Source organism: Aquarana catesbeiana, linkage group LG06 (assembly GCF_042186555.1).
Source record: "Aquarana catesbeiana isolate 2022-GZ linkage group LG06, ASM4218655v1, whole genome shotgun sequence".
Taxonomy (NCBI): domain Eukaryota; kingdom Metazoa; phylum Chordata; class Amphibia; order Anura; family Ranidae; genus Aquarana; species Aquarana catesbeiana.
In genome coordinates, this window is record NC_133329.1 from 108,965,764 (window position 1) to 108,986,555 (window position 20,792).

Consider the following 20,792-nt stretch of genomic DNA (forward strand, 5'->3'; position numbering starts at 1 on the left):
GTTCTCTGCGGGTCCACTATTACACCCTAAAAGAGGAAATAATGTGGAAGGCTTGGAGCCTGGGCCCAGTGGACTTCTTCGAATCCTCTATCCACCTGTTCCCAGATCCCAGATTGCAATATGCTGTATATGCGCCGCGTAGTGCGCCCTCTACTTGACCTCATACGGCAAGCTGGGGCTTTTCCTATACCTGGGGCCACCCCTTCAGCCTCAAGGTGACTCGAGGCGACAGCAGGTTCGTGCTATCAGACCAAGACCAGCTGCCTGACTTCTTCCTTGAACAAGAACCGGTTGATGTCCTAAACTGGCTGGATCCCCCAGACAACCAATCAAGACAGATGGGACTTGGCCCATTCCGCAACGCCGTAGACGTAATAGGTCTGGATCGGTATCCTCTGGCTCTGGAATAAGACAACTACCTCTCCAGAAGATTGACCCGATAGTACACTGGAGACAACTGCATTATCCTGTTCCTCCACACCATTTATTTCACCGGGGGATCCTAATGGCTCTGACGCATTCCTAGCAGGCTTGCTTTGCCCTCTGATCCCCTGCCTGTGTCATTTCCCCTGAGATCCATGCCCTCCAACATACTTGGTCAGGTACTGTTTGACTACATGGAGAGGGAACTATCAGTTCTTTTCCTGCCCTTTGCCAATACAATTGCCTGGCTGGGGTTCGGGAGAGAATACAGGTAATTGACACTTTTTGTTTTATACTGTGACGGGCGTCAGGTCACACCAGAATACACTAAATGTTTTTCATATGATGTTTCGCTCAGTTTCAGGTTGTTCTCCCCCCCACTCCCTATGTGATACATGACTGTTGATGTTAACTGAAGTGGGAGAATCGACTCGGGGAGAAGACGTGGCCTCCGATCCTAATGATTTTCAGCTGCAGGTGAGGCACGCATCCCACTTGGGCCTGGAGTGCCTCCCAGGATCGATCCTCCGATACCCCTTTCTTCCTTTTATTTTTTACCTGTCAGATGGAGCCAATATAATTACATATTGTATGTCCTCCGAAGTTAAACAATCGGAATTAATACTCATATTTTGTTGAATGTTTTTATTTGTTGTTCCTGTGACTGAGATTATATATACTATGTTAATAATTGAATAGGAGCCTATATGCAATTCCTAAAACACTGGGTAAATCTATTTAGTGAGACTAAGAGCCTGATGCTCCCTCATAGTTAACAGGGATCCCCCCAACCCCCTTTTTTGTAATGGTGGGAGCCAACACCGTCTTTTTAGGACAACTTCACTTGAAAGCAGCTGCCATATGCCTCATTCACAGATCATATATTAGGTGTGCCAAATACACGATACCTATGCCTGATATGCTGTTGGGATCACGACTCAGGTCAACCCATCTCGACCTTTCTCCCACAGTAGGACTGGCACAGTTTGTGCCTAAAGCATGACATTTCACACAGTGCTTCGCCTTTGCGAACACATTAGCACCCTTAGACACTTCTTCTTAGGTGTCTTTCCATCTAAAATTTACTTCCTCCTTTCCTCTCCCCCCTTCCCCATTCCACTTCTCTGATCTATACTCTCCCCTACTGCCTTCTTCCCTAACCCTCTATATTCTACCCCCCTTCCCCCCTTTTTTAAAGCTTTTCGCACTCCAGCATGGCTCACATAGTGATTTCTCGCCCGCAACTGAAATTCTGTTCATATGATGTAAACAGTCTCAACATTGCCTCAAAACGCGGGCAAATCCTTTACCAAATGCACAAACATCAGGTTAACGTGCTTTTATTACAGGAGACACATTTTTACTCTGACTCCACCCCTTCCTGCTCCAACAGATACTTTAATAGATGGATTCAAAGTACCAACCCGACACAAAAATCTAAGGGAATATCTATTGCTTTCCACAAGTCACTTCCTATCAAATTACTCGATCATATGGCAGACCCCCAGGGAAGATACGTTTTTGTGAAAATTTCCATATGGGGGACTAAATTTATGATAGCCAACATATACCTGCCTAATACACACCAAATTCCATCAGCCTTGCAATACTTAAGGACCTTGTCAGATTTCATGGAGGGCAAGCTCATATTCGGAGGAGATTTTAACACTCCTCTAGATCCACTTCTGGATTCTTCGACTTCCCGTTCTTCTATATCCTTTCCTAAGTTGCGGGCTCTGAAACGTGCCATCTATAATATGCATCTTATTGACATCTGGAGGATACTGTACCCTAAATCCCGAAACTACACCCACTTCTCTCACGTTCACCAATCATACAGTCGCCTTGATTATTTTTTGATCGACCATGGTTGTCTAGATTGGTCTCCGGAATGTGAAATTGACTCTATGGTTTGGTCCGACCACTCTCCCAGATACCCGACACTCTCGATCCCCTCCACCCCAGTAAAAGTGGACATGGCGGCTAAACGACTCGCTACTAACAGATCCAGGGTGTGACGCGCGGATCTCGGAGACCAAATCAAATTTCCTTGCGGATCACGCTTCTGATGACACTTCACCACCCATTAAATGGGAAGCATTAACCACTTCAGCCCCGGAAGGTTTTACCCCCTTCCTGACCAGAGCACTTTTTACAATTCGGCACTGCGTCGCTTTAACTGCTAATTGCGCGGTCATGCAATGCTGTACCCAAACTAAATTTGCATCCTTTTCTTCCCACAAATAGAGCTTTCTTTTGATGGTATTTGATCACCTCTGCCGTTTTTATTTTTTGCGCTATACACGGAAAAAGACCGAAAATTTTGAAAAAAAATTATATTTTCTACTTTTTGTTCTAAAAAAAATCCAATAAACTCAATTTTAGTCATACATTTAGGCCAAAATGTATTCGGCCACATGTCTTTGGTAAAAAAAATGTCAATAAGTGTATATTTATTGGTTTGCGCAAAAGTTATAGCGCCTACAAACTAGGGTACATTTTCTGGAATTTACACAGCCTTTAATTTATGACTGCCTATGTCGTTTCTTGAGGTGCTAAAATGGCAGGGCAGTACAAAACCCCCACAAATGACCCCATTTTGGAAAGTAGACACCCCAAGGAAATTGCTGAGAGGCATGTTGAGCCCATTGAATATTCATTTTTTTTGTCCCAAGTGATTGAATAATGACAAAAAAAAAAATTACAAAAAGTTGTCACTAAATGATATATTGCTCACACAGGCCATGGGCATATGTGGAATTGCACCCCAAAATACATTTAGCTGCTTCTCCTGAGTATGGGGATACCACATGTGTGGGACTTTTTGGGAGCCTAGCCGCGTACGGGGCCCCGAAAACCAATCACTGCCTTCAGGATTTCTAAGGGCGTACATTTTTGATTTTACTCCTCACTAACTATCACAGTTTTGAAGGCCATAAAATGCCCAGATGGCATAAACCCCCCCCAAATGACCCCATTTTGGAAAGTAGACACCCCAAGCTATTTGCTTTGAGGCATGTTGAGTCCATGGAATGTTTTATATTTTGACACAAGTTGCGGGAAAGTGACAAATTTTTTTTTTTTTTTGCACAAAGTTGTCACTAAATGATATATTGCTCACACAGGCCATGGGCATATGTGGAATTGCACCCCAAAATACATTTAGCTACTTCTCCTGAGTACGGGGATACCACATGTGTGGGACTTTTTGGGAGCCTAGCCACGTACGGGGCCCCGAAAACCAATCACCGCCTTCAGGATTTCTAAGGGTGTAAATTTTTGATTTCACTCTTCACTGCCTATCACAGTTTCGGAGGCCATGGAATGCCCAGGTGGCACAAACCCCCCTCAAATGACCCCATTTTGGAAAGTAGACACCCCAAGCTATTTGCTGAGAGGCATGGTGAGTATTTTGCAGCTCTCATTTGTTTTTGAAAATAAAGAAAGACGAGAAAAAACATTTTTTTTTTTCTTTTTTCAATTTTCAAAACTTTGTGACAAAAAGTGAGGTCTGCAAAATACTCACTATACCTCTTATCAAATAGCTTGGGGTGTCTACTTTCCAAAATGGGGTCATTTTGGGGGGGGGGGGGGGGTTTGCGACCTGGGCATTCCATGGCCTCCGAAACTGTGATAGGCAGTGAAGAGTGAAATCAAAAATTTACACCCTTAGAAATCCTGAAGGCGGTGATTGGTTTTCGGGGCCCCGTACGCGGCTAGGCTCCCAAAAAGTCCCACACATGTGGTATCCCCGTACTCAGGAGAAGTAGCTAAATGTATTTTGGGGTGCAATTCCACATATGCCCATGGCCTGTGTGAGCAATATATCATTTAGTGACAACTTTGTGCAAAAAAAAAAAAAAATTTGTCACTTTCCCGCAACTTGTGTCAAAATATAAAGCATTCCATGGACTAAACATGCCTCAAAGCAAATAGCTTGGGGTGTCTACTTTCCAAAATGGGGTCATTTGGGGGGGTTTTGAACTGTCCTGGCCTTTTAATGCACAACATTTAGAAGCTTATGTCACACATCACCCACTCTTCTAACCACTTGAAGACAAAGCCCTTTCTGACACTTTTTGATTACATAAAAAAATATTTTTTTTTTGCAAGAAAATTACTTTGAACCCCCAAACATTATATATTTTTTTAAAGCAAATGCCCTACAGATTAAAATGGTGGGAGTTTCATTTTTTTTTCACACAGTATTTGCGCAGCGATTTTTCAAACGCATTTTTTGGGGAAAAAACACACTTTTTTAAATTTTAATGCACTAAAACACACTATATTGCCCAAATGTTTGATGAAATAAAAAAGATGATCTTAGGCCGAGTACATGGATACCAAACATGACATGCTTTAAAATTGCGCACAAACGTGCAGTGGCGACAAACTAAATACATTTTTAAAAGCCTTTAAAAGCCTTTACAGGTTACCACTTTAGATTTACAGAGGAGGTCTACTGCTAAAATTACTGCCCTCGATCTGACCTTCGCGGTGATACCTCACATGCATGGTGCAATTGCTGTTTACATTTGACGCCAGACCGACGCTTGCGTTCGTCTTAGTGCGAGAGCAGGGGGGACAGGGGTGCTTTTTTTTTTTTTTTTTTTTTTCTTTATTATTATTATTTTTTTTTATCTTATTTTAAAACTGTTCCTTTCATTTTTTTTTTTAAATCATTTTTATTGTTATCTCAGGGAATGTAAATATCCCCTATCATAGCAATAGGTAGTGACAGGTACTCTTTTTTGAAAAAATTGGGGTCTATTAGACCCTAGATTTCTCCTCTGCCCTCAAAGCATCTGACCACACCAAGATCGGTGTGATAAAATGCTTTCCCAATTTCCCAATGGCGCTGTTTACATCCGGCGAAATCTAAGTCATAAAATGCATGCATGACGGGATCGTGGGGTGCCCGGCCAGAGACAGCCTTATATTGCCGCTGATATGTGGCGCGCTCACGCCAACGTCGTGCGCGGGCATGATGACGCGGTGAGGGGAGGGGAGGCCAATAGGCTGTCTCTGGCCGGGCACCCCACGATCCCGTCATGCATGCTAGACATCTGGCCCGGCTGGGCACCCATCACACAGGTAATTTCCTCACATTCTGTCACTTTGCTTTATCTATTACAGCAATGGTGTTTTGCTGTACACACTCCCTATCTCTCCAATCACTCTCACACCTGTTTTGTCTCAGTTCCCTTCCACGCACCCACGGCTATGCTTTGCCGCTTCCACCCATTCCATTCCCACCACCACTTATCTATCAGCTCACATACTTTTCCTTATTATCACCATTTTTCCTTAGTTCATCCACACTCCTTGGCCTCGCTAGACGTCCCTGCCTGCCGGTTTTTGTGGGTGCTTGTGTCACCTTGGCTGCCGTGGCTGACGATATTTGGGTGTGCTCTCTGCCTCAACCCCGGGCGAGACTCTATGGACCCAGACTAATACCGTATTGCAACACATAGATCATCATCAATTATTGCATAAACTTGTGAGTATACAGAAAATTACATTTTCAGTATATCTTTTCTACAAATATCTATTCACACATTAATAGATACATTATTGTTTTTGATACAGTTAAATTGCATCGGACTCCTGATGATTGGTTTAAAGCCAAGAAACGCGTTGAGTTTAGATCTTTTGATGCACTTACTGATTGTACAATGTATATGTGTTCTTGTAACTGTACAACCAATTCATGAACCCTGTTTGTCTATACATTGTTGTTAACACGTTTTACTATGGTCTCAAATGTGTCCCTTTTGATTATATCCGGCCCAAATACCTATGTCAATAAAACTCTTATACCATGATTATCTTCTATTACTATCCATGGAGATTACATGTATTGTTGTATTTATATTGTTTCATTTTTTATTTATTTGTACTTCAACACTTACCATTCAGCCCAACATACTCACCCACATGCCTCATACAAAGTCCCGTTTCTGTCCCCCCATATTTTTTTGCATATATTGGGATGGAGGCATGTTGGTGCTCTCCTGCAAAAACAGTGTGGATTGGTCACAACCCCCCTTGACGTATGATAACCAGGGTGGCAAACACCCGCTTTTTGTGACCAAATTATTCCACCTATTAATGCTCACACATTTTTATTATAATTTACCTGTCATTCATGCTCTGATATCTTGTCCCATTCCCCATCCCACCCTTCATTTGACACACTGCTACTCTCTGTTCCCTTTTCCCTTCTTTTCTTTCTTCTTTTTCTTTGTTCTTTTACTCGTCATCTTCAATTATCTTATTGAGACCTACGGTCCTCCTCTTGTTCATTGACTAATTGCAATGCAAGAGTCGTCTATATATAATCTCTTGCTTACACACCTCCACTCTGTGTAACTGCATCCGCATACCGATTTCATATAGTACTAAACATCAGTTTCATCCTTTGTCTTATCCACTGTCCCACCAACCTCCCCTCTTTTTCTCCATATTTTACTGTTTCAACACAGTACAACACAATTTTGGTCTTGATCTGTTCCCCATGTCATACAGTTTTTTTCATCATTGATATATATATGTTTACTTTTTTCAACCACTTTCCTCCTTCCTTCATTCTGCTACTTCCCCCTAGCCAAACCAATACCGATTTCTTTCAGGGCGTAAACTGCTTTTGCCTTCTTCAACTTTTTATTTATTTATTTATTTATTTTTTCACTCTTTGTCTAATTTCTTTACTTTGTTTTCCTTTAGTCAGATAAACTACTGATTCAATTCAGGGCTAAAGTTTTCATTCTATTCTATTTTATTTTTGTTTATTTCTTTAGCTAGACAAATAACTGATTCAATTCAGGGCTAAAGGTTTTTTTTACCTTTTTTTCACCTTTTTTTACTTTTGTTTATTTATATTTTATTTTTTTGTCATTTTTTGCTTTTCTTTAGCCAGACAAATACTGATTTAATTCAGGGCTAAAGCTCTTTATACCTTATACTTCCTTGCACAGAGAATGTATCCTGTGCAAAGATTGAATATATTATTGTTTTCTTTGCTACATTGATTTTATCCAAGGCAAAGACATGCCTGTTTCTGCTATTGTTTTTGCACTCATTATTGAGTTGCTTTAGCTTTTTTCCTCCCTTTCCAAGTTTATACATCTGTTATCTATTTGGTTCCTGCACACTTGTGATGCTGGGATCCGTCTTGTCTACTTCCCGGGGTTGCGACACGCCCAGCCCAGGACCCATCACCCTCTTGTCTATGACGTGGGCGGGCCCTGGCCTCGGCGCATCGGCGTCATGCTCCCTACACCCCGCCCGCGGCGTCTATGCCGCCGCATACGGGACATTTAGTGGTTTTCCTCCTCCGGGCTCAGGCGCTGTATGGGATGGTGGGTGGCCGCACCTATTGGCCTCCCCTCCCCTCACCGCGTCATCACGCCCGCGCACGGCGTTGGCGTGAGCGCGCCACATATCAGCGGCAATATAAGGCTGTCTCTGGCCGGGCACCCCACGATCCCGTCATGCATGCTAGACATCTGGCCCGGCTGGGCACCCATCACACAGGTAATTTCCTCACATTCTGTCACTTTGCTTTATCTATTACAGCAATGGTGTTTTGCTGTACACACTCCCTATCTCTCCAATCACTCTCACACCTGTTTTGTCTCAGTTCCCTTCCACACACCCACGGCTATGCTTTGCCGCTTCCACCCATTCCATTCCCACCACCACTTATCTATCAGCTCACATACTTTTCCTTATTGTAAGTGCTATGGTCCTTCGCGCTTAAGTGAGATAAAAGTGAATGTGGTGGCAATCACAAAGTGGATAAGATACAAACGAACTAGGGATAAGCGATTCTTATGATGATATCTAAAATGACTGCAGCGAAATCAACAAGTGTACACAGGGCACTCCGAAAATAAATAAAGGTAAAGGGATTTCGCGCATAAAATCTATCATAGAAATGGTGATCACACCTAACGCTAATCATGAATAAATGAATGTGAATATGCGGGATGACACATCCTAAATAAAGTGCATCAATAAAAGATAAAGTGCAAAAGACTGTGCTAGAAAATCATATGTCCTAGTAGCACATCACAGTAAATATCAAAATCAGATCGCATAAATGTGCAAAAATGCAAAAACTGTGCTAAACATTCATGTGTCAAAAAAGCAAAACAATAAATGTCAAAAAATAAATGTCAAAAATTGAATGAAATAAAATCACATAAATGTGCAAAAATAGCGAAACCTGTGCAGCAAGTGTGCAAAGCTGCAAACAGCGTGGTAAAGGATACTTCCAATAAATAAAGTTCATAAAAGTGACAGTAGAAAGTTCATATGAAAAATGACAGTAGAAAGTTCATATGAAAAATGCTGGTAATAGTGATGAAACTCTTCATAAAACCACTGGCGGCTCAACTAGGCTCTCTAAACTCTCACCTCAGAGCAGGAAAAAAACAGGCATCAATGTATGTCTTTCTATGTGATGACGATTAGATCAGATGATGGATGCGTTCCCCTCTGCTTACTATCAGGCACCTATAAAGATAAACTGGGAGTTTTGCCACCTAGGCTATGACAGCCCGGTGGAAGGAGGGGGAGGAGAGAGGAGGCCACTGATGGTGTAGTATTTCGAAAATATATTTATTAAGTAATAAAAACAGATGGTCTCTTACATAAAAACAATTCAATATAGCATAAAACAGGAAGGAGCGGCGTCCGAGGCGCCTCCTTACGTGACTTCCGGTATAGTCAGCTCTCTGCCACGCCCTACGCGTTATGTCACCGCTCGTGACTTCAACTGGGGAACCGGATTGGCCTGAGAGGAATGCTCTTTATGCAATAGAACCGGAAGTAGTGAAGCGGCCATTTTTGTTATGGTTATGTTTATTCTATGGGCCAGCGGCCATCTTAGAGGTGGCAAGCTACATAGATCGCGGCCGTTAGAGAGAGGAGTCAAGCTGAAACTTTAAAAAAGCACTATTTCTCGAATCCCAGTTAATATTGGTAATGTTACTTATCTAAAATACTTATGGACTCTAGAATCGATCCACATAAAAATAAACAATGCCGAGTAACTAATAGCTCAGCCATTTTTTTGTGGATGGTGAAAATATATATAGCGGTGGCCATCTTTATGGTGGTTGTCACATTCCCATCGGCGGCCATTTTTGGGTGGATCAAAAATATACACTGTCTGTGTTTTAAATGTAAAACATGTCAAAAAATGACCGAAATTTGGCACAGACAAAGGGAAAGAATAATGATAATATGGTTACATTGGTTGAATGATGAAAAATGGACATGAGGTATTGTAATCGGCACACCAACCATGAACCTCAGTCACCAAGGAGGAGCCTCTTACATAATATTATGAGGGGTATGGTATGGTAACCATATGGTATGGTTCATGGTTGGTGTGCCGATTACAATACCTCATGTCCATTTTTCATCATTCAACCAATGTAACCATATTATCATTATTCTTTCCCTTTGTCTGTGCCAAATTTCGGTCATTTTTTGACATGTTTTACATTTAAAACACAGACAGTGTACATTTAAAACACAGACAGTGTATATTTTTGATCCACCCAAAAATGGCCGCCGACGGGAATGTGACAACCACCATAAAGATGGCCACCGCTATATATATTTTCACCATCCACAAAAAAATGGCTGAGCTATTAGTTACTCGTCATTGTTTATTTTTATGTGGATCGAGTCTAGAGTCCATAAGTATTTTAGATAAGTAACATTACCAATATTAACTGGGATTCGAGAAATAGTGCTTTTTTAAAGTTTCAGCTTTACTCCTCTCTCTAACGGCCGCGATCTATGTAGCTTGCCACCTCTAAGATGGCCGCTGGCCCATAGAATAAACATAACCATAACAAAAATGGCCGCTTCACTACTTCCGGTTCTATTACATAAAGAGCATTCCTCTCAGGCCAATCCGGTTCCCCAGTTGAAGTCACGAGCGGTGATGTAACGCGTAGGGCGTGGCAGAGAGCTGACTATACCGGAAGTCACGTAAGGAGGCGCCTCGGACGCCGCTCCTTCCTGTTTTATGCTATATTGAATTGTTTTTATGTAAGAGACCATCTGTTTTTATTACTTAATAAATATATTTTCGAAATACTACACCATCAGTGGCCTCCTCTCTCCTCCCCCTCCTTCCACCGGGCTGTCATAGCCTAGGTGGCAAAACTCCCAGTTTATCTTTATAGGTGCCTGATAGTAAGCAGAGGGGAACGCATCCATCATCTGATCTAATCGTCATCACATAGAAAGACATACATTGATGCCTGTTTTTTTCCTGCTCTGAGGTGAGAGTTAAGAGAGCCTAGTTGAGCCGCCAGTGGTTTTATGAAGAGTTTCATCACTATTACCAGCATTTTTCATATGAACTTTCTACTGTCATTTTTCATATGAACTTTCTACTGTCACTTTTATGAACTTTATTTATTGGAAGTATCCTTTACCACGCTGTTTGCAGCTTTGCACACTTGCTGCACAGGTTTCGCTATTTTTGCACATTTATATGATTTTATTTCATTCAATTTTTGACATTTATTTTTTGACATTTATTGTTTTGCTTTTTTGACACATGAATGTTTAGCACAGTTTTTGCATTTTTGCACATTTATGCGATCTGATTTTGATATTTACTGTGATGTGCTACTAGGACATATGATTTTCTAGCACAGTCTTTTGCACTTTATCTTTTATTGATGCACTTTATTTAGGATGTGTCATCCCGCATAATCACATTCATTTATTCATGATTAGCGTTAGGTGTGATCACCATTTCTATGATAGATTTTATGCACGAAATCCCTTTACCTTTATTTACTTTTCCTTATTATCACCATTTTTCCTTAGTTCATCCACACTCCTTGGCCTCGCTAGACGTCCCTGCCTGCCGGTTTTTGTGGGTGCTTGTGTCACCTTGGCTGCCGTGGCTGACGATATTTGGGTGTGCTCTCTGCCTCAACCCCAGGCGAGACTCTATGGACCCAGACTAATACCGTATTGCAACACATAGATCATCATCAATTATTGCATAAACTTGTGAGTATACAGAAAATTACATTTTCAGTATATCTTTTCTACAAATATCTATTCACACATTAATAGATACTTTATTGTTTTTGATACAGTTAAATTGCATCGGACTCCTGATGATTGGTTTAAAGCCAAGAAACGCGTTGAGTTTAGATCTTTTGATGCACTTACTGATTGTACAATGTATATGTGTTCTTGTAACTGTACAACCAATTCATGAACCCTGTTTGTCTATACATTGTTGTTAACACGTCTTACTATGGTCTCAAATGTGTCCCTTTTGATTATATCCGGCCCAAATACCTATGTCAATAAAACTCTTATACCATGATTATCTTCTATTACTATCCATGGAGATTACATGTATTGTTGTATTTATATTTTTTCATTTTTTATTTATTTGTACTTCAACACTTACCATTCAGCCCAACATACTCACCCACATGCCTCATACAAAGTCCCGTTTCTATTCCTCCATATTTTTTTGCATATATTGGGATGGAGGCATGTTGGTGCTCTCCTGCAAAAACAGTGTGGATTGGTCACAACCCCCCTTGACGATTGCAGAATAGAATACAGTAAAAAAGAGCAGAACAATAGAGAGAATAGAGAGAGAGAGAACAATAAAACGACAACTATTATTTTTTATTTTATATTTTTGTGTTTTTTTTTTTTTTTTACACTTTTTTTTGTAACTAACTTTTATAACTGTAACCGGTTCCAGGTTCGGGTCTCTCAAAATGCGATGGCATCTTGGGAGACCCTGTGAAAGTGTGCCTAGTCTGTGCAATGCTATACCCTACGCTAATACTCAACTAGTGAATGGTAGCGTTCAAAACATTCACCAATGCAAAGACCAGGATTGTCAGGACAGGAGAGACAATAATAGCGGGTGTCACGCCTATATCCGCGCTTGCTGCAGACACGACATCTTTTTTGGGGGGGTTCGTTGGGTAGGGGTACTTGGGAGGACATAAAGAAAATGCCTCTCATGCAGCCGACTGCATTTGGTTGGGGATGTGAATGGGGGAAGTACGGGCGCTGCAGAAGTGGTGGGTTCCCAATTAGGATTGGCGAATGCAGCAGGAAGGGCATTATGGGCACGACGGGCCTGTGTTTGTCTTTTTGGTGGCAGCGGGACACTACTTGTGCTTGCCACCTCACCAGCTTGAACTGCACTTATGGGACTCGCCACGTCACCAAGTGTTACTGCAGTGCGGGTTTGACTATGACCGGGGTGTACTAGGCCGCTGGTGCTTGCCAGTTCACCAAAACGCTACAAAAAAAACTGTTAGCGATCGCAGGGATCAGGCCTGACTCTGCGAACGCTGCAGTTATGCGTTTAGTGTTTTGTAAGTGACAGTGATCGATCGATACTGCACTTGGGTGGGCTGGGCCGGGCGGAGGGGCAAAACGCAGGTGCTAGCAGGTATCTGGGCTGATCCCGCTAACACTGCGTTTTTGGGAACCCTAAACTGCTGGGGACGCTAGTATAGATCTGATCGGATCAGATATTGATCCGTACAGATACTATACCACTAAGGGAGGCATATGCTGCGTGCGTGGGTGTTAGCGGTACTGGCGCTAATCTGACGCTGCCTGGGGCGACGCATATCACCGCCGGGCGATCAGGGGGCTAAACCTTTATTCGGTAATAAACGGCGGGTGCCCTGACACTATAAAAAATAAACGAACTAACCAGCGTTACCCGTAACGGTTATACGGTGATCAGTGGTGAAAGGGTTAACTAGGGGGCAATCAAGGGGTTAAAACATTTATTAGATAGTATATGGGGGTCCCTGACGCTATAAAACGCTGATGGCGAACCTAAATATTTACCTCCCTAACTAGCGTCACCAGCGACACTAATACAGCGATCAGAAAAATGTTCGCTTAGTGACACTGGTGACAGGGGGTGATCAAGGGGTTAAAACTTTATTAGGGGGGTTAGGGGGGTACCCTAGACCTAAAGGGGGCTACCACTCACTGCCCTAACACTGTAACTGTCACAAACTGACACCAATTAGTAATCAGAAAAAAAAAAAAAAAAATACTGCTTGGTGTCAGTTTGTAAAAGGGGGGGGGGGGTGGTTGGGGGGCGATCGGGGGGGGGGTCGGGGGTGTTTTATGTGCCTGGCATGTTCTACTGTGTGTGTTTGTGTTTTGTGCACTTACATGTCTTCTCTCCTCGGCGCTGGAACGGAAACTGCCAAGCCGAGGAGAGATGACATCACATCCTCTGCCTGTGTGAAACTACACACAGGCAGGGGAGGATTCCGATTGGCTGGGAGCGATCGCGAGGGGGGGGCCACGATCGGATGGTCTCCCCCTCGCCTCCCAACGCTCCCAGTGAAATGCCGACCGCCGCTGGCACCTGGGGGGGGTCCGATCGGACCCCCCGCCCGCGGGAGGCAGATCACGTACAGGTACGTGATTCTGCCTGCCCGTGCCATTCTGCCGACGTATATCTGCGTTAGGCGGTCGGCAAGTGGTTAAAGGCGGTTTTGCGGGGCATCTTTATACAAATAGGAGCTTGCCTGAAGAGAGAACACTCGGCTGGGATAGATACTGCAGTACATAAGCTTAGGACACTGGAGACTACCCATAAGCGCTCTCCAACGGTGGAAACACTTACAGAGGTTTCTTCCGCCCGCACCCAGCTCAAGGAATTATACGAAGCATCAGCCCTTACGTTTGTGAACAAACTTGCCTTTCATCAATACCAATTTCGGGACAAATGTGGTAGATCGTTGGCTCGTACCCTACATACTAAACAATCTACCACCTTTATATCCCACATACAGGACAAATCTGGGGAAACCGTTTCCTCGCCTTCTAAAATGGGCAGATATTCAGGGATTTTTTTTACCAATCCCTGTATAACATACCTGCAGCAAGCCCTATTGACTTTCCCTCTACTACAGCGGAAGCCCAGGCCTCGTATATTTCACAGACTGCATTACCTACTTTAGATGACGCAACGATAGAGGACCTTGAAGCATCAATCTCGGAGGACGAAGTTGCTTGTGCCATTGCAGCTACCCCATCTGGTAAAAGCCCAGGCCCTGATGGCTTTACTCCAAAATTTTACAAACAATTTGCCCCCCTTCTTACCCCCGTCTTAACAAAAGTGTTTAACTCCCTCTCCGAGGGATCAGCATTTCCTCCGCAAACACTAGAAGCACACATCTCCCTCATTCCAAAGCCGGACAAAGACCCGACTTTGTGTGCGAACTATCGGCCTATATCGTTGATAGAAGTAGACCTGGAGGTGTTTGCTAAGGTGCTGGCAAATAGAATGCAGCCATTGTTGCCCTGCCTAATACATTTGGACCATGTTGGCTTTGTGAGTGGATGAGAGGCACGAGACAATACCCTGAAAACACTTCTCCTCACTGATTATGCCTGCACTCACAATATCCCATTTTGCCTCCTTACAGTCGATGCGGAGAAGGCCTTCGACCGCGTCTACTGGCAATTCCTCCGCCTATCCCTGCAACAGATAGGTTTGGGCCACAATATGATTTCCAGAATAATGTCCCTCTATTCTTCTCCCTCTGCTAGAATCAGACTAAATGGATCCCTATCTCCCAAGTTTACTATCCACAATGGAACATGACAGGGATGCCCCTTATCCCCCTCCTCTACGTTCTTGTCATGGAACATCTGGCCATTGCCCTTAGGAACAACCCAGCTATACATGGTATTAACTTAGGTCCTGTCCATACAAAAATTGCTCTTGTTGTGGGTGACTTGCTAATGTTCGTGACCCAACCGTAAGTATCCCTGCCCTCAATTATACAGGAGTTCCGGAGATATGGAGACATGAGTAACCTCAAAGTTAATCATAGTAAGTAGGAAATCCTCAATATCTCACTTCCAAAGGAGGCCCTTCAACAACTTTCATCTTCCTTCCCTTTCAAGACAAGCTCCACCTCTATTCGCTATCTAGGAATCCACATCCCAACAGACACATCTCAACTCTTTTCCAGTAACTTTACCCCTCTACTGCTCAGAACACAAGCAGATCTGAATATTTACACTTCCAAACGGCTTTCTTGGTTGGGTAGGGTGAATGCCTTGAAAATGGATGTTCTTCTTCGATTCTTATACCTCTTTCAAACCATCCCTATTTATATTCCCACCTCATTCTTTAAGAGACTCTGTCAGATTTTCTCCAAATTTATATGGAAGGTGGACCGTCCCAGGATATGATATGATACCATGGTTCTCACGAAGGCCCGGGGAGGAGCAGGGGTCCCAGACGCCTCCGTATACCACAAGGCAGCGGTACTCACACGTATCATAGATTGGTTTCATCACTCCTCATCCAAACTCTGGGTTCAACTGGAGAGTCATCTAAACGAGATTGATCTTTGCACTTTGCCGTGGACACCTATGGCCCAGCGTAAAGACGCCACGCTCTCTACTGCTCTTACTCATCAGACACTTCAGGTGTGGGAGCATATAGTCTCAACTAGTAAAATATCTAACCCACAGGGCCCTATAACCCCTCTCTTTGGGACCCCGGCTTTCTCCCCAGCTGTAAGTGGGAGGGGATTCGGACCCTGGAATAGGGAGAACCATAGACGGCTAGCTCAGGCCCTTCGCGCAGACCCATCTCTAAGAATGGACACGCCTCCCCGGACAGCTTTGAGACACCACACAATGTGGCTACAGAGAAGCCAAGTTGTGTCATATATACGTACCTTTTCTTCCTTATCAGATATCCTATCTGACCCATCGAATTTTAGTGAACTGCTGTTAAAACCCGACCCGCCGACGCACGTGGTATTCCTACTTTTCTCCCTGCTACTGAACATATCTACCCCTGACCTTCCACCATATATGCAGAAATGGGAAGAAGACTTACAACACTCTATCTCACCTGCTGATTGGCAAAAGTGCTTCGGCCTGACGCATAAGATTTCCCTAGCAACTAAGACTCAAGAAAAAGGGTTTAAACTGTTGACAAGGTGGTACAGATGCCCTGCGACTATACAACGCTTTAACCCTTCTTTGCCAAATACTTGCTGGAGATGCCTGTCCTCTAGAGGGACAATGCTCCACATTTGGTGTGCTTGCCCTTCTATTGGAAAACTATGGCAAAAGGTCTTTGACTTATGCAGCAGGCTGGTTACAACCTCAATTAAGCCCACCCCAGAAGTAGCCCTCCTATCTATGATCCCAGGACCCCTCAAGTCCATTAAAAAAGATATATTGCATCACTTTCTGGCTGCAGCTAGGATGGTGATTCCCTGTCATTGGAGAACAGTGGCCGTGCCTACCTTGGGAGAATGGGCTGTTGATGTGCATCAGATAAAAGATCTGGAACATCTGTTGGCGCAGGAGACCGGAAAGGAGGAACAGTTCTCCATCACTTGGACCTCATGGTCAATGTTTCATTACTCCGAAGATTTTACTTTATGGGCTGCTGAGGACCCAACCTCATCTACTGATTAGCCATGCTGGAGTGATCTTTAACCTCTTTAACCTCCCTTACCCCTTCCTTGATGTAACCCTTCTTCTCTTTCCCTACTTGCTCTCCTTCCCGCCTTGAACCTAACACCCAAGCATACGAACTGAGGTCATATGCCCAGTACAGAACCGTGAACTAGATATTTACCCTAAGACAATTAGGGATCCCTACAGCATATCATCCCGATTAGGATGGACCACATTACATCATAGATATGCGTTCAATTGGTATAGAATTGTAGGTTGGAACCCGCTCACATGTTGTTATTCACTGTTCTTTGTGGCACGTTATTATATTAAGATGCACCACTATTACACCAGAATACTAAAGATAGGATGCCTCAGATTATGCATAATCCGTAAAAGTTTACCTCACTGCTGTATGTAACTTATGCCGCGTACACACGGTCGGACTTTCCGGCATACTTGGTCCGGCGGACCAGAGTGTGCCGGACAATCCGCCCGTGTGTAGGCACCGGCGGACTTTTCCGGCGGACTTTTTCCCAAAAGCCCGCCGGACCTAGATTTGAAGAAAGTTCTAAATCTTTCCGCCGGACTCAGTTTCGGGCGGAAAGTCCGCTCGTGTGTGTGCTGGTCCGACGGAAAGCCCGCTCGTGTGTAGGCTGGTCCGACGGACCAGATACAACACGAGGGCAGGGTATTGCATCTCACGCTCGCTGCAATAGGAAAAACACATTTTCCTATTGCGGCGAGCGCGGGGCATACCAGGCCCTTAGGTCTGGTATGGATTATAAAGGGGAACCCCGCTACGCCGAAAAAACGGCGTGGGGTCCCCCTAAAATCCATACCAGACCCCGATCCGAGCACGCAGCCTGGCCGGTCAGGAAAGGGGGTGGGGACGAGCGAGCGCCCCCCCCCCCTCCTGAACCGTACCAGGCCGCATGCCCTCAACATGGGGGTGGGTGCTTTGGGGGAGGGGGGCGCCCTGCGCCCCCCCCCCAAAGCACCTTGTCCCCATGTTGATGAGGACAAGGGCCTCTTCCCGACAACCCTGGCCGTTGGTTGTCGGGGTCTGCGGGCGGGGGCTTATCGGAATCTGGGAGCCCCCTTTAATAAGGGGGCCCCCAGATCCCGGCCCCCCACCCTATGTAAATGAGTATGGGGTACATGGTACCCCTACCCATTTACCTAGGAAAAAAGTGTAAGTAATAAAACACACTACACAGGTTTTTAAAATATTTTATTAAACAGCTCCGGGGGGGGGATCTTCCTCCGGCTTCGGGGGTCTTCTTCCGGCTTCGGGGGTCCCTCCGCTTCATCTTCTCCCGGCGTCCGGTTGGTTCTTCTCCGCTCTCTTCTCCCGGTGTTCCTGTTCTTCGGCCGGCTCCTCTGCTGTCTTCAAGTAGCTCTCTTGCCAGCAGAGGTCCGGACTTCTGGGCTTCTGGGCTTCTGGGCTTCTCTTCCCCAGATGTTGACACGACGCTCTCTCCTGCTGGACTGCTCTCCGAGGGCTGCGTTGTGACTTATATAGGTGGAGACCCCGCCCCCTTTTGATGTCACAGTCCCTGGGCATGCTGGGACTGTGACGTTTTAGGGGGCGTGGTCAACATCACCCAGTGACCACGCCCCCTAAAACGTCACAGTCCCAGCATGCCCAGGGACTGTGACATTAAAAGGGGGCGGGGTCTCCACCTATATAAGTCACAACGCAGCCCTCGGAGAGCAGTCCAGCAGGAGAGAGCGTCGTGTCAACATCTGGGGAAGAGAAGCCCAGAAGCCCAGAAGCCCAGAAGTCCGGACCTCTGCTGGCAAGAGAGCTACTTGAAGACAGCAGAGGAGCCGGCCGAAGAACAGGAACACCGGGAGAAGAGAGCGGAGAAGAACCAACCGGACGCCGGGAGAAGATGAAGCGGAGGGACCCCCGAAGCCGGAAGAAGACCCCCGAAGCCGGAGGAAGATCCCCCCCGGAGCTGTTTAATAAAATATTTTAAAAACCTGTGTAGTGTGTTTTATTACTTACACTTTTTTCCTAGGTAAATGGGTAGGGGTACCATGTACCCCATACTCATTTACATAGGGTGGGGGGCCGGGATCTGGGGGCCCCCTTATTAAAGGGGGCTCCCAGATTCCGATAAGCCCCCCGCCCGCAGACCCCGACAACCAACGGCCAGGGTTGTCGGGAAGAGGCCCTTGTCCTCATCAACATGGGGACAAGGTGCTTTGGGGGGGGGGCGCGCAGGGCGCCCCCCTCCCCCAAAGCACCCACCCCCATGTTGAGGGCATGCGGCCTGGTACGGTTCAGGAGGGGGGGGGCGCTCGCTCGTCCCCACCCCCTTTCCTGACCGGCCAGGCTGCGTGCTCGGATCGGGGTCTGGTATGGATTTTAGGGGGACCCCACGCCGTTTTTTCGGCGTAGCGGGGTTCCCCTTTATAATCCATACCAGACCTAAGGGCCTGGTATGCCCCGCGACGGGGCTAGTAAGGTGTCAATCTCGCCGATAAAAGCGGCAAGATTGACATCCTTTTCTAGTCCCGTCGCACCTGAGTCACGTTCAAAATGAACGGACTTGTCCGTGTGTGGGCAAGTCCGTTCATTCTGAAAGTCCGCCGGAACTCCGGCGAAAGTCCGTCGGAAAGACGGGCGGACTTAGCCCGCCGGAAAGTCCCGGCGTGTGTGGGCAAGTCCGTCCGTTTTAAAGTCCGGCGCACCTGGCGGACAAAGTCCGTCGGAAAGTGTGCCGGACCAAGTAGGATAGAAAGTCCGCTCGTGTGTACGCGGCATTACATGTGTGTTTTATTTTGTAACTTGATTAATACATTTGTTAATCCCTCACCTTTCAATAAAATAAGGTTGAAAAGAATATCTCTCACCCACAGGTGGTTTAATGAGCTTTGACGTTGTGTCTTGCTAAAATCACTCACAAAAATGCCATAGGGGAAGAAAGAAGTCTGTTTCGGAGGAAGTCTGTTTGGAGCTGTGGACAGATGCAGCCAAGACACCTCATTGTCCTGTTATAGTTTATCCAGATATCCAGTGTAAGTTGTTGACATTCAACTACCAGAGATAAGTATTATTGGACTTTTTGGGATATTGGAATTAGGAGTATATGTTTAAGTCTTGTTATTTTGCGTAATGTTGCAGGGATATGCAATTAGCGGACCTCCAGATGTTGCAAAACTACAAGTCCCATCATACCTCTGCCTCTGGGTGTCATGCTTGTGGCTGTCAGAGTCTTGTTATGCCTCATTGGACTTGTAGTTCTGCAACAGCTGGAGGTCCGCTAATTGCATATCCCTGGATGGTAATTTTTATGTGTAAGAAACGTTATGTGTTTTGATGTCTATTAAAGTTTTGTTTTATGCTTTTTATCAAAACTGCTCGTGTCTGTTCATTTTAAACATTCACTAGATCTTTGCCTGTTGTTTCTCACTGTTATTTAATATTTATAATCTAACAGCAGCCTTATAGTGTCCACATTTGTTACAATAGTCCAGCCTTATAGTGTCCACATAGTTACTTTGGTTGAAAAAAGACACGTCCATCCAGTTCAACCAACATAGAAAAAAAAACCACACACACTCGCACAAATAGGAAACCTCCACATACCCACAGTTAAGTAAGGCAAATAAAAGAAAAATCCAATAAAGCATTAGTCAATTTGCTCTAGTGGGAAAAAAACTCCCTCCTGATCCACGACAGGCAATTGGATATTCCCTGGATCAACTTTACCTATAAATGTTAGTATCCAGTTACAGTATATTATGCACATTTAGGAAAGAATCCAGGCCTTTCTTAACCACTTCAATACAGGGTATTTTTACCCCCTTCCTGCCCAAGCCAATTTTCAGCTTTTAGCGCTGTAACATTTTGAATGACAATTGGC

The 20,792-nt window shown here is 44.8% G+C and overlaps 1 protein-coding gene across 3 annotated transcripts in view; it reads right to left on the bottom strand.

Annotated features, from left to right (window-relative positions):
- Positions 1 to 20,792, bottom strand: part of LOC141148855 (histone lysine acetyltransferase CREBBP-like) — a 107,006-nt gene that overhangs the window by 63,408 nt on the left and 22,806 nt on the right. Inside the window, exon 2 of one of the 3 annotated variants that reach the window (XM_073636656.1) lies at positions 11,909 to 11,989. The exons of 1 other annotated variant lie outside the window; for it this stretch is intronic. In XM_073636656.1, coding sequence (XP_073492757.1) covers positions 11,909 to 11,989 — 81 coding nt within the window. Of the gene's footprint in view, positions 1 to 6,356; positions 6,385 to 11,908; positions 11,990 to 20,792 lie in introns of those variants that run through there. One more of the 3 variants, XM_073636658.1, reaches the window with a different exon arrangement.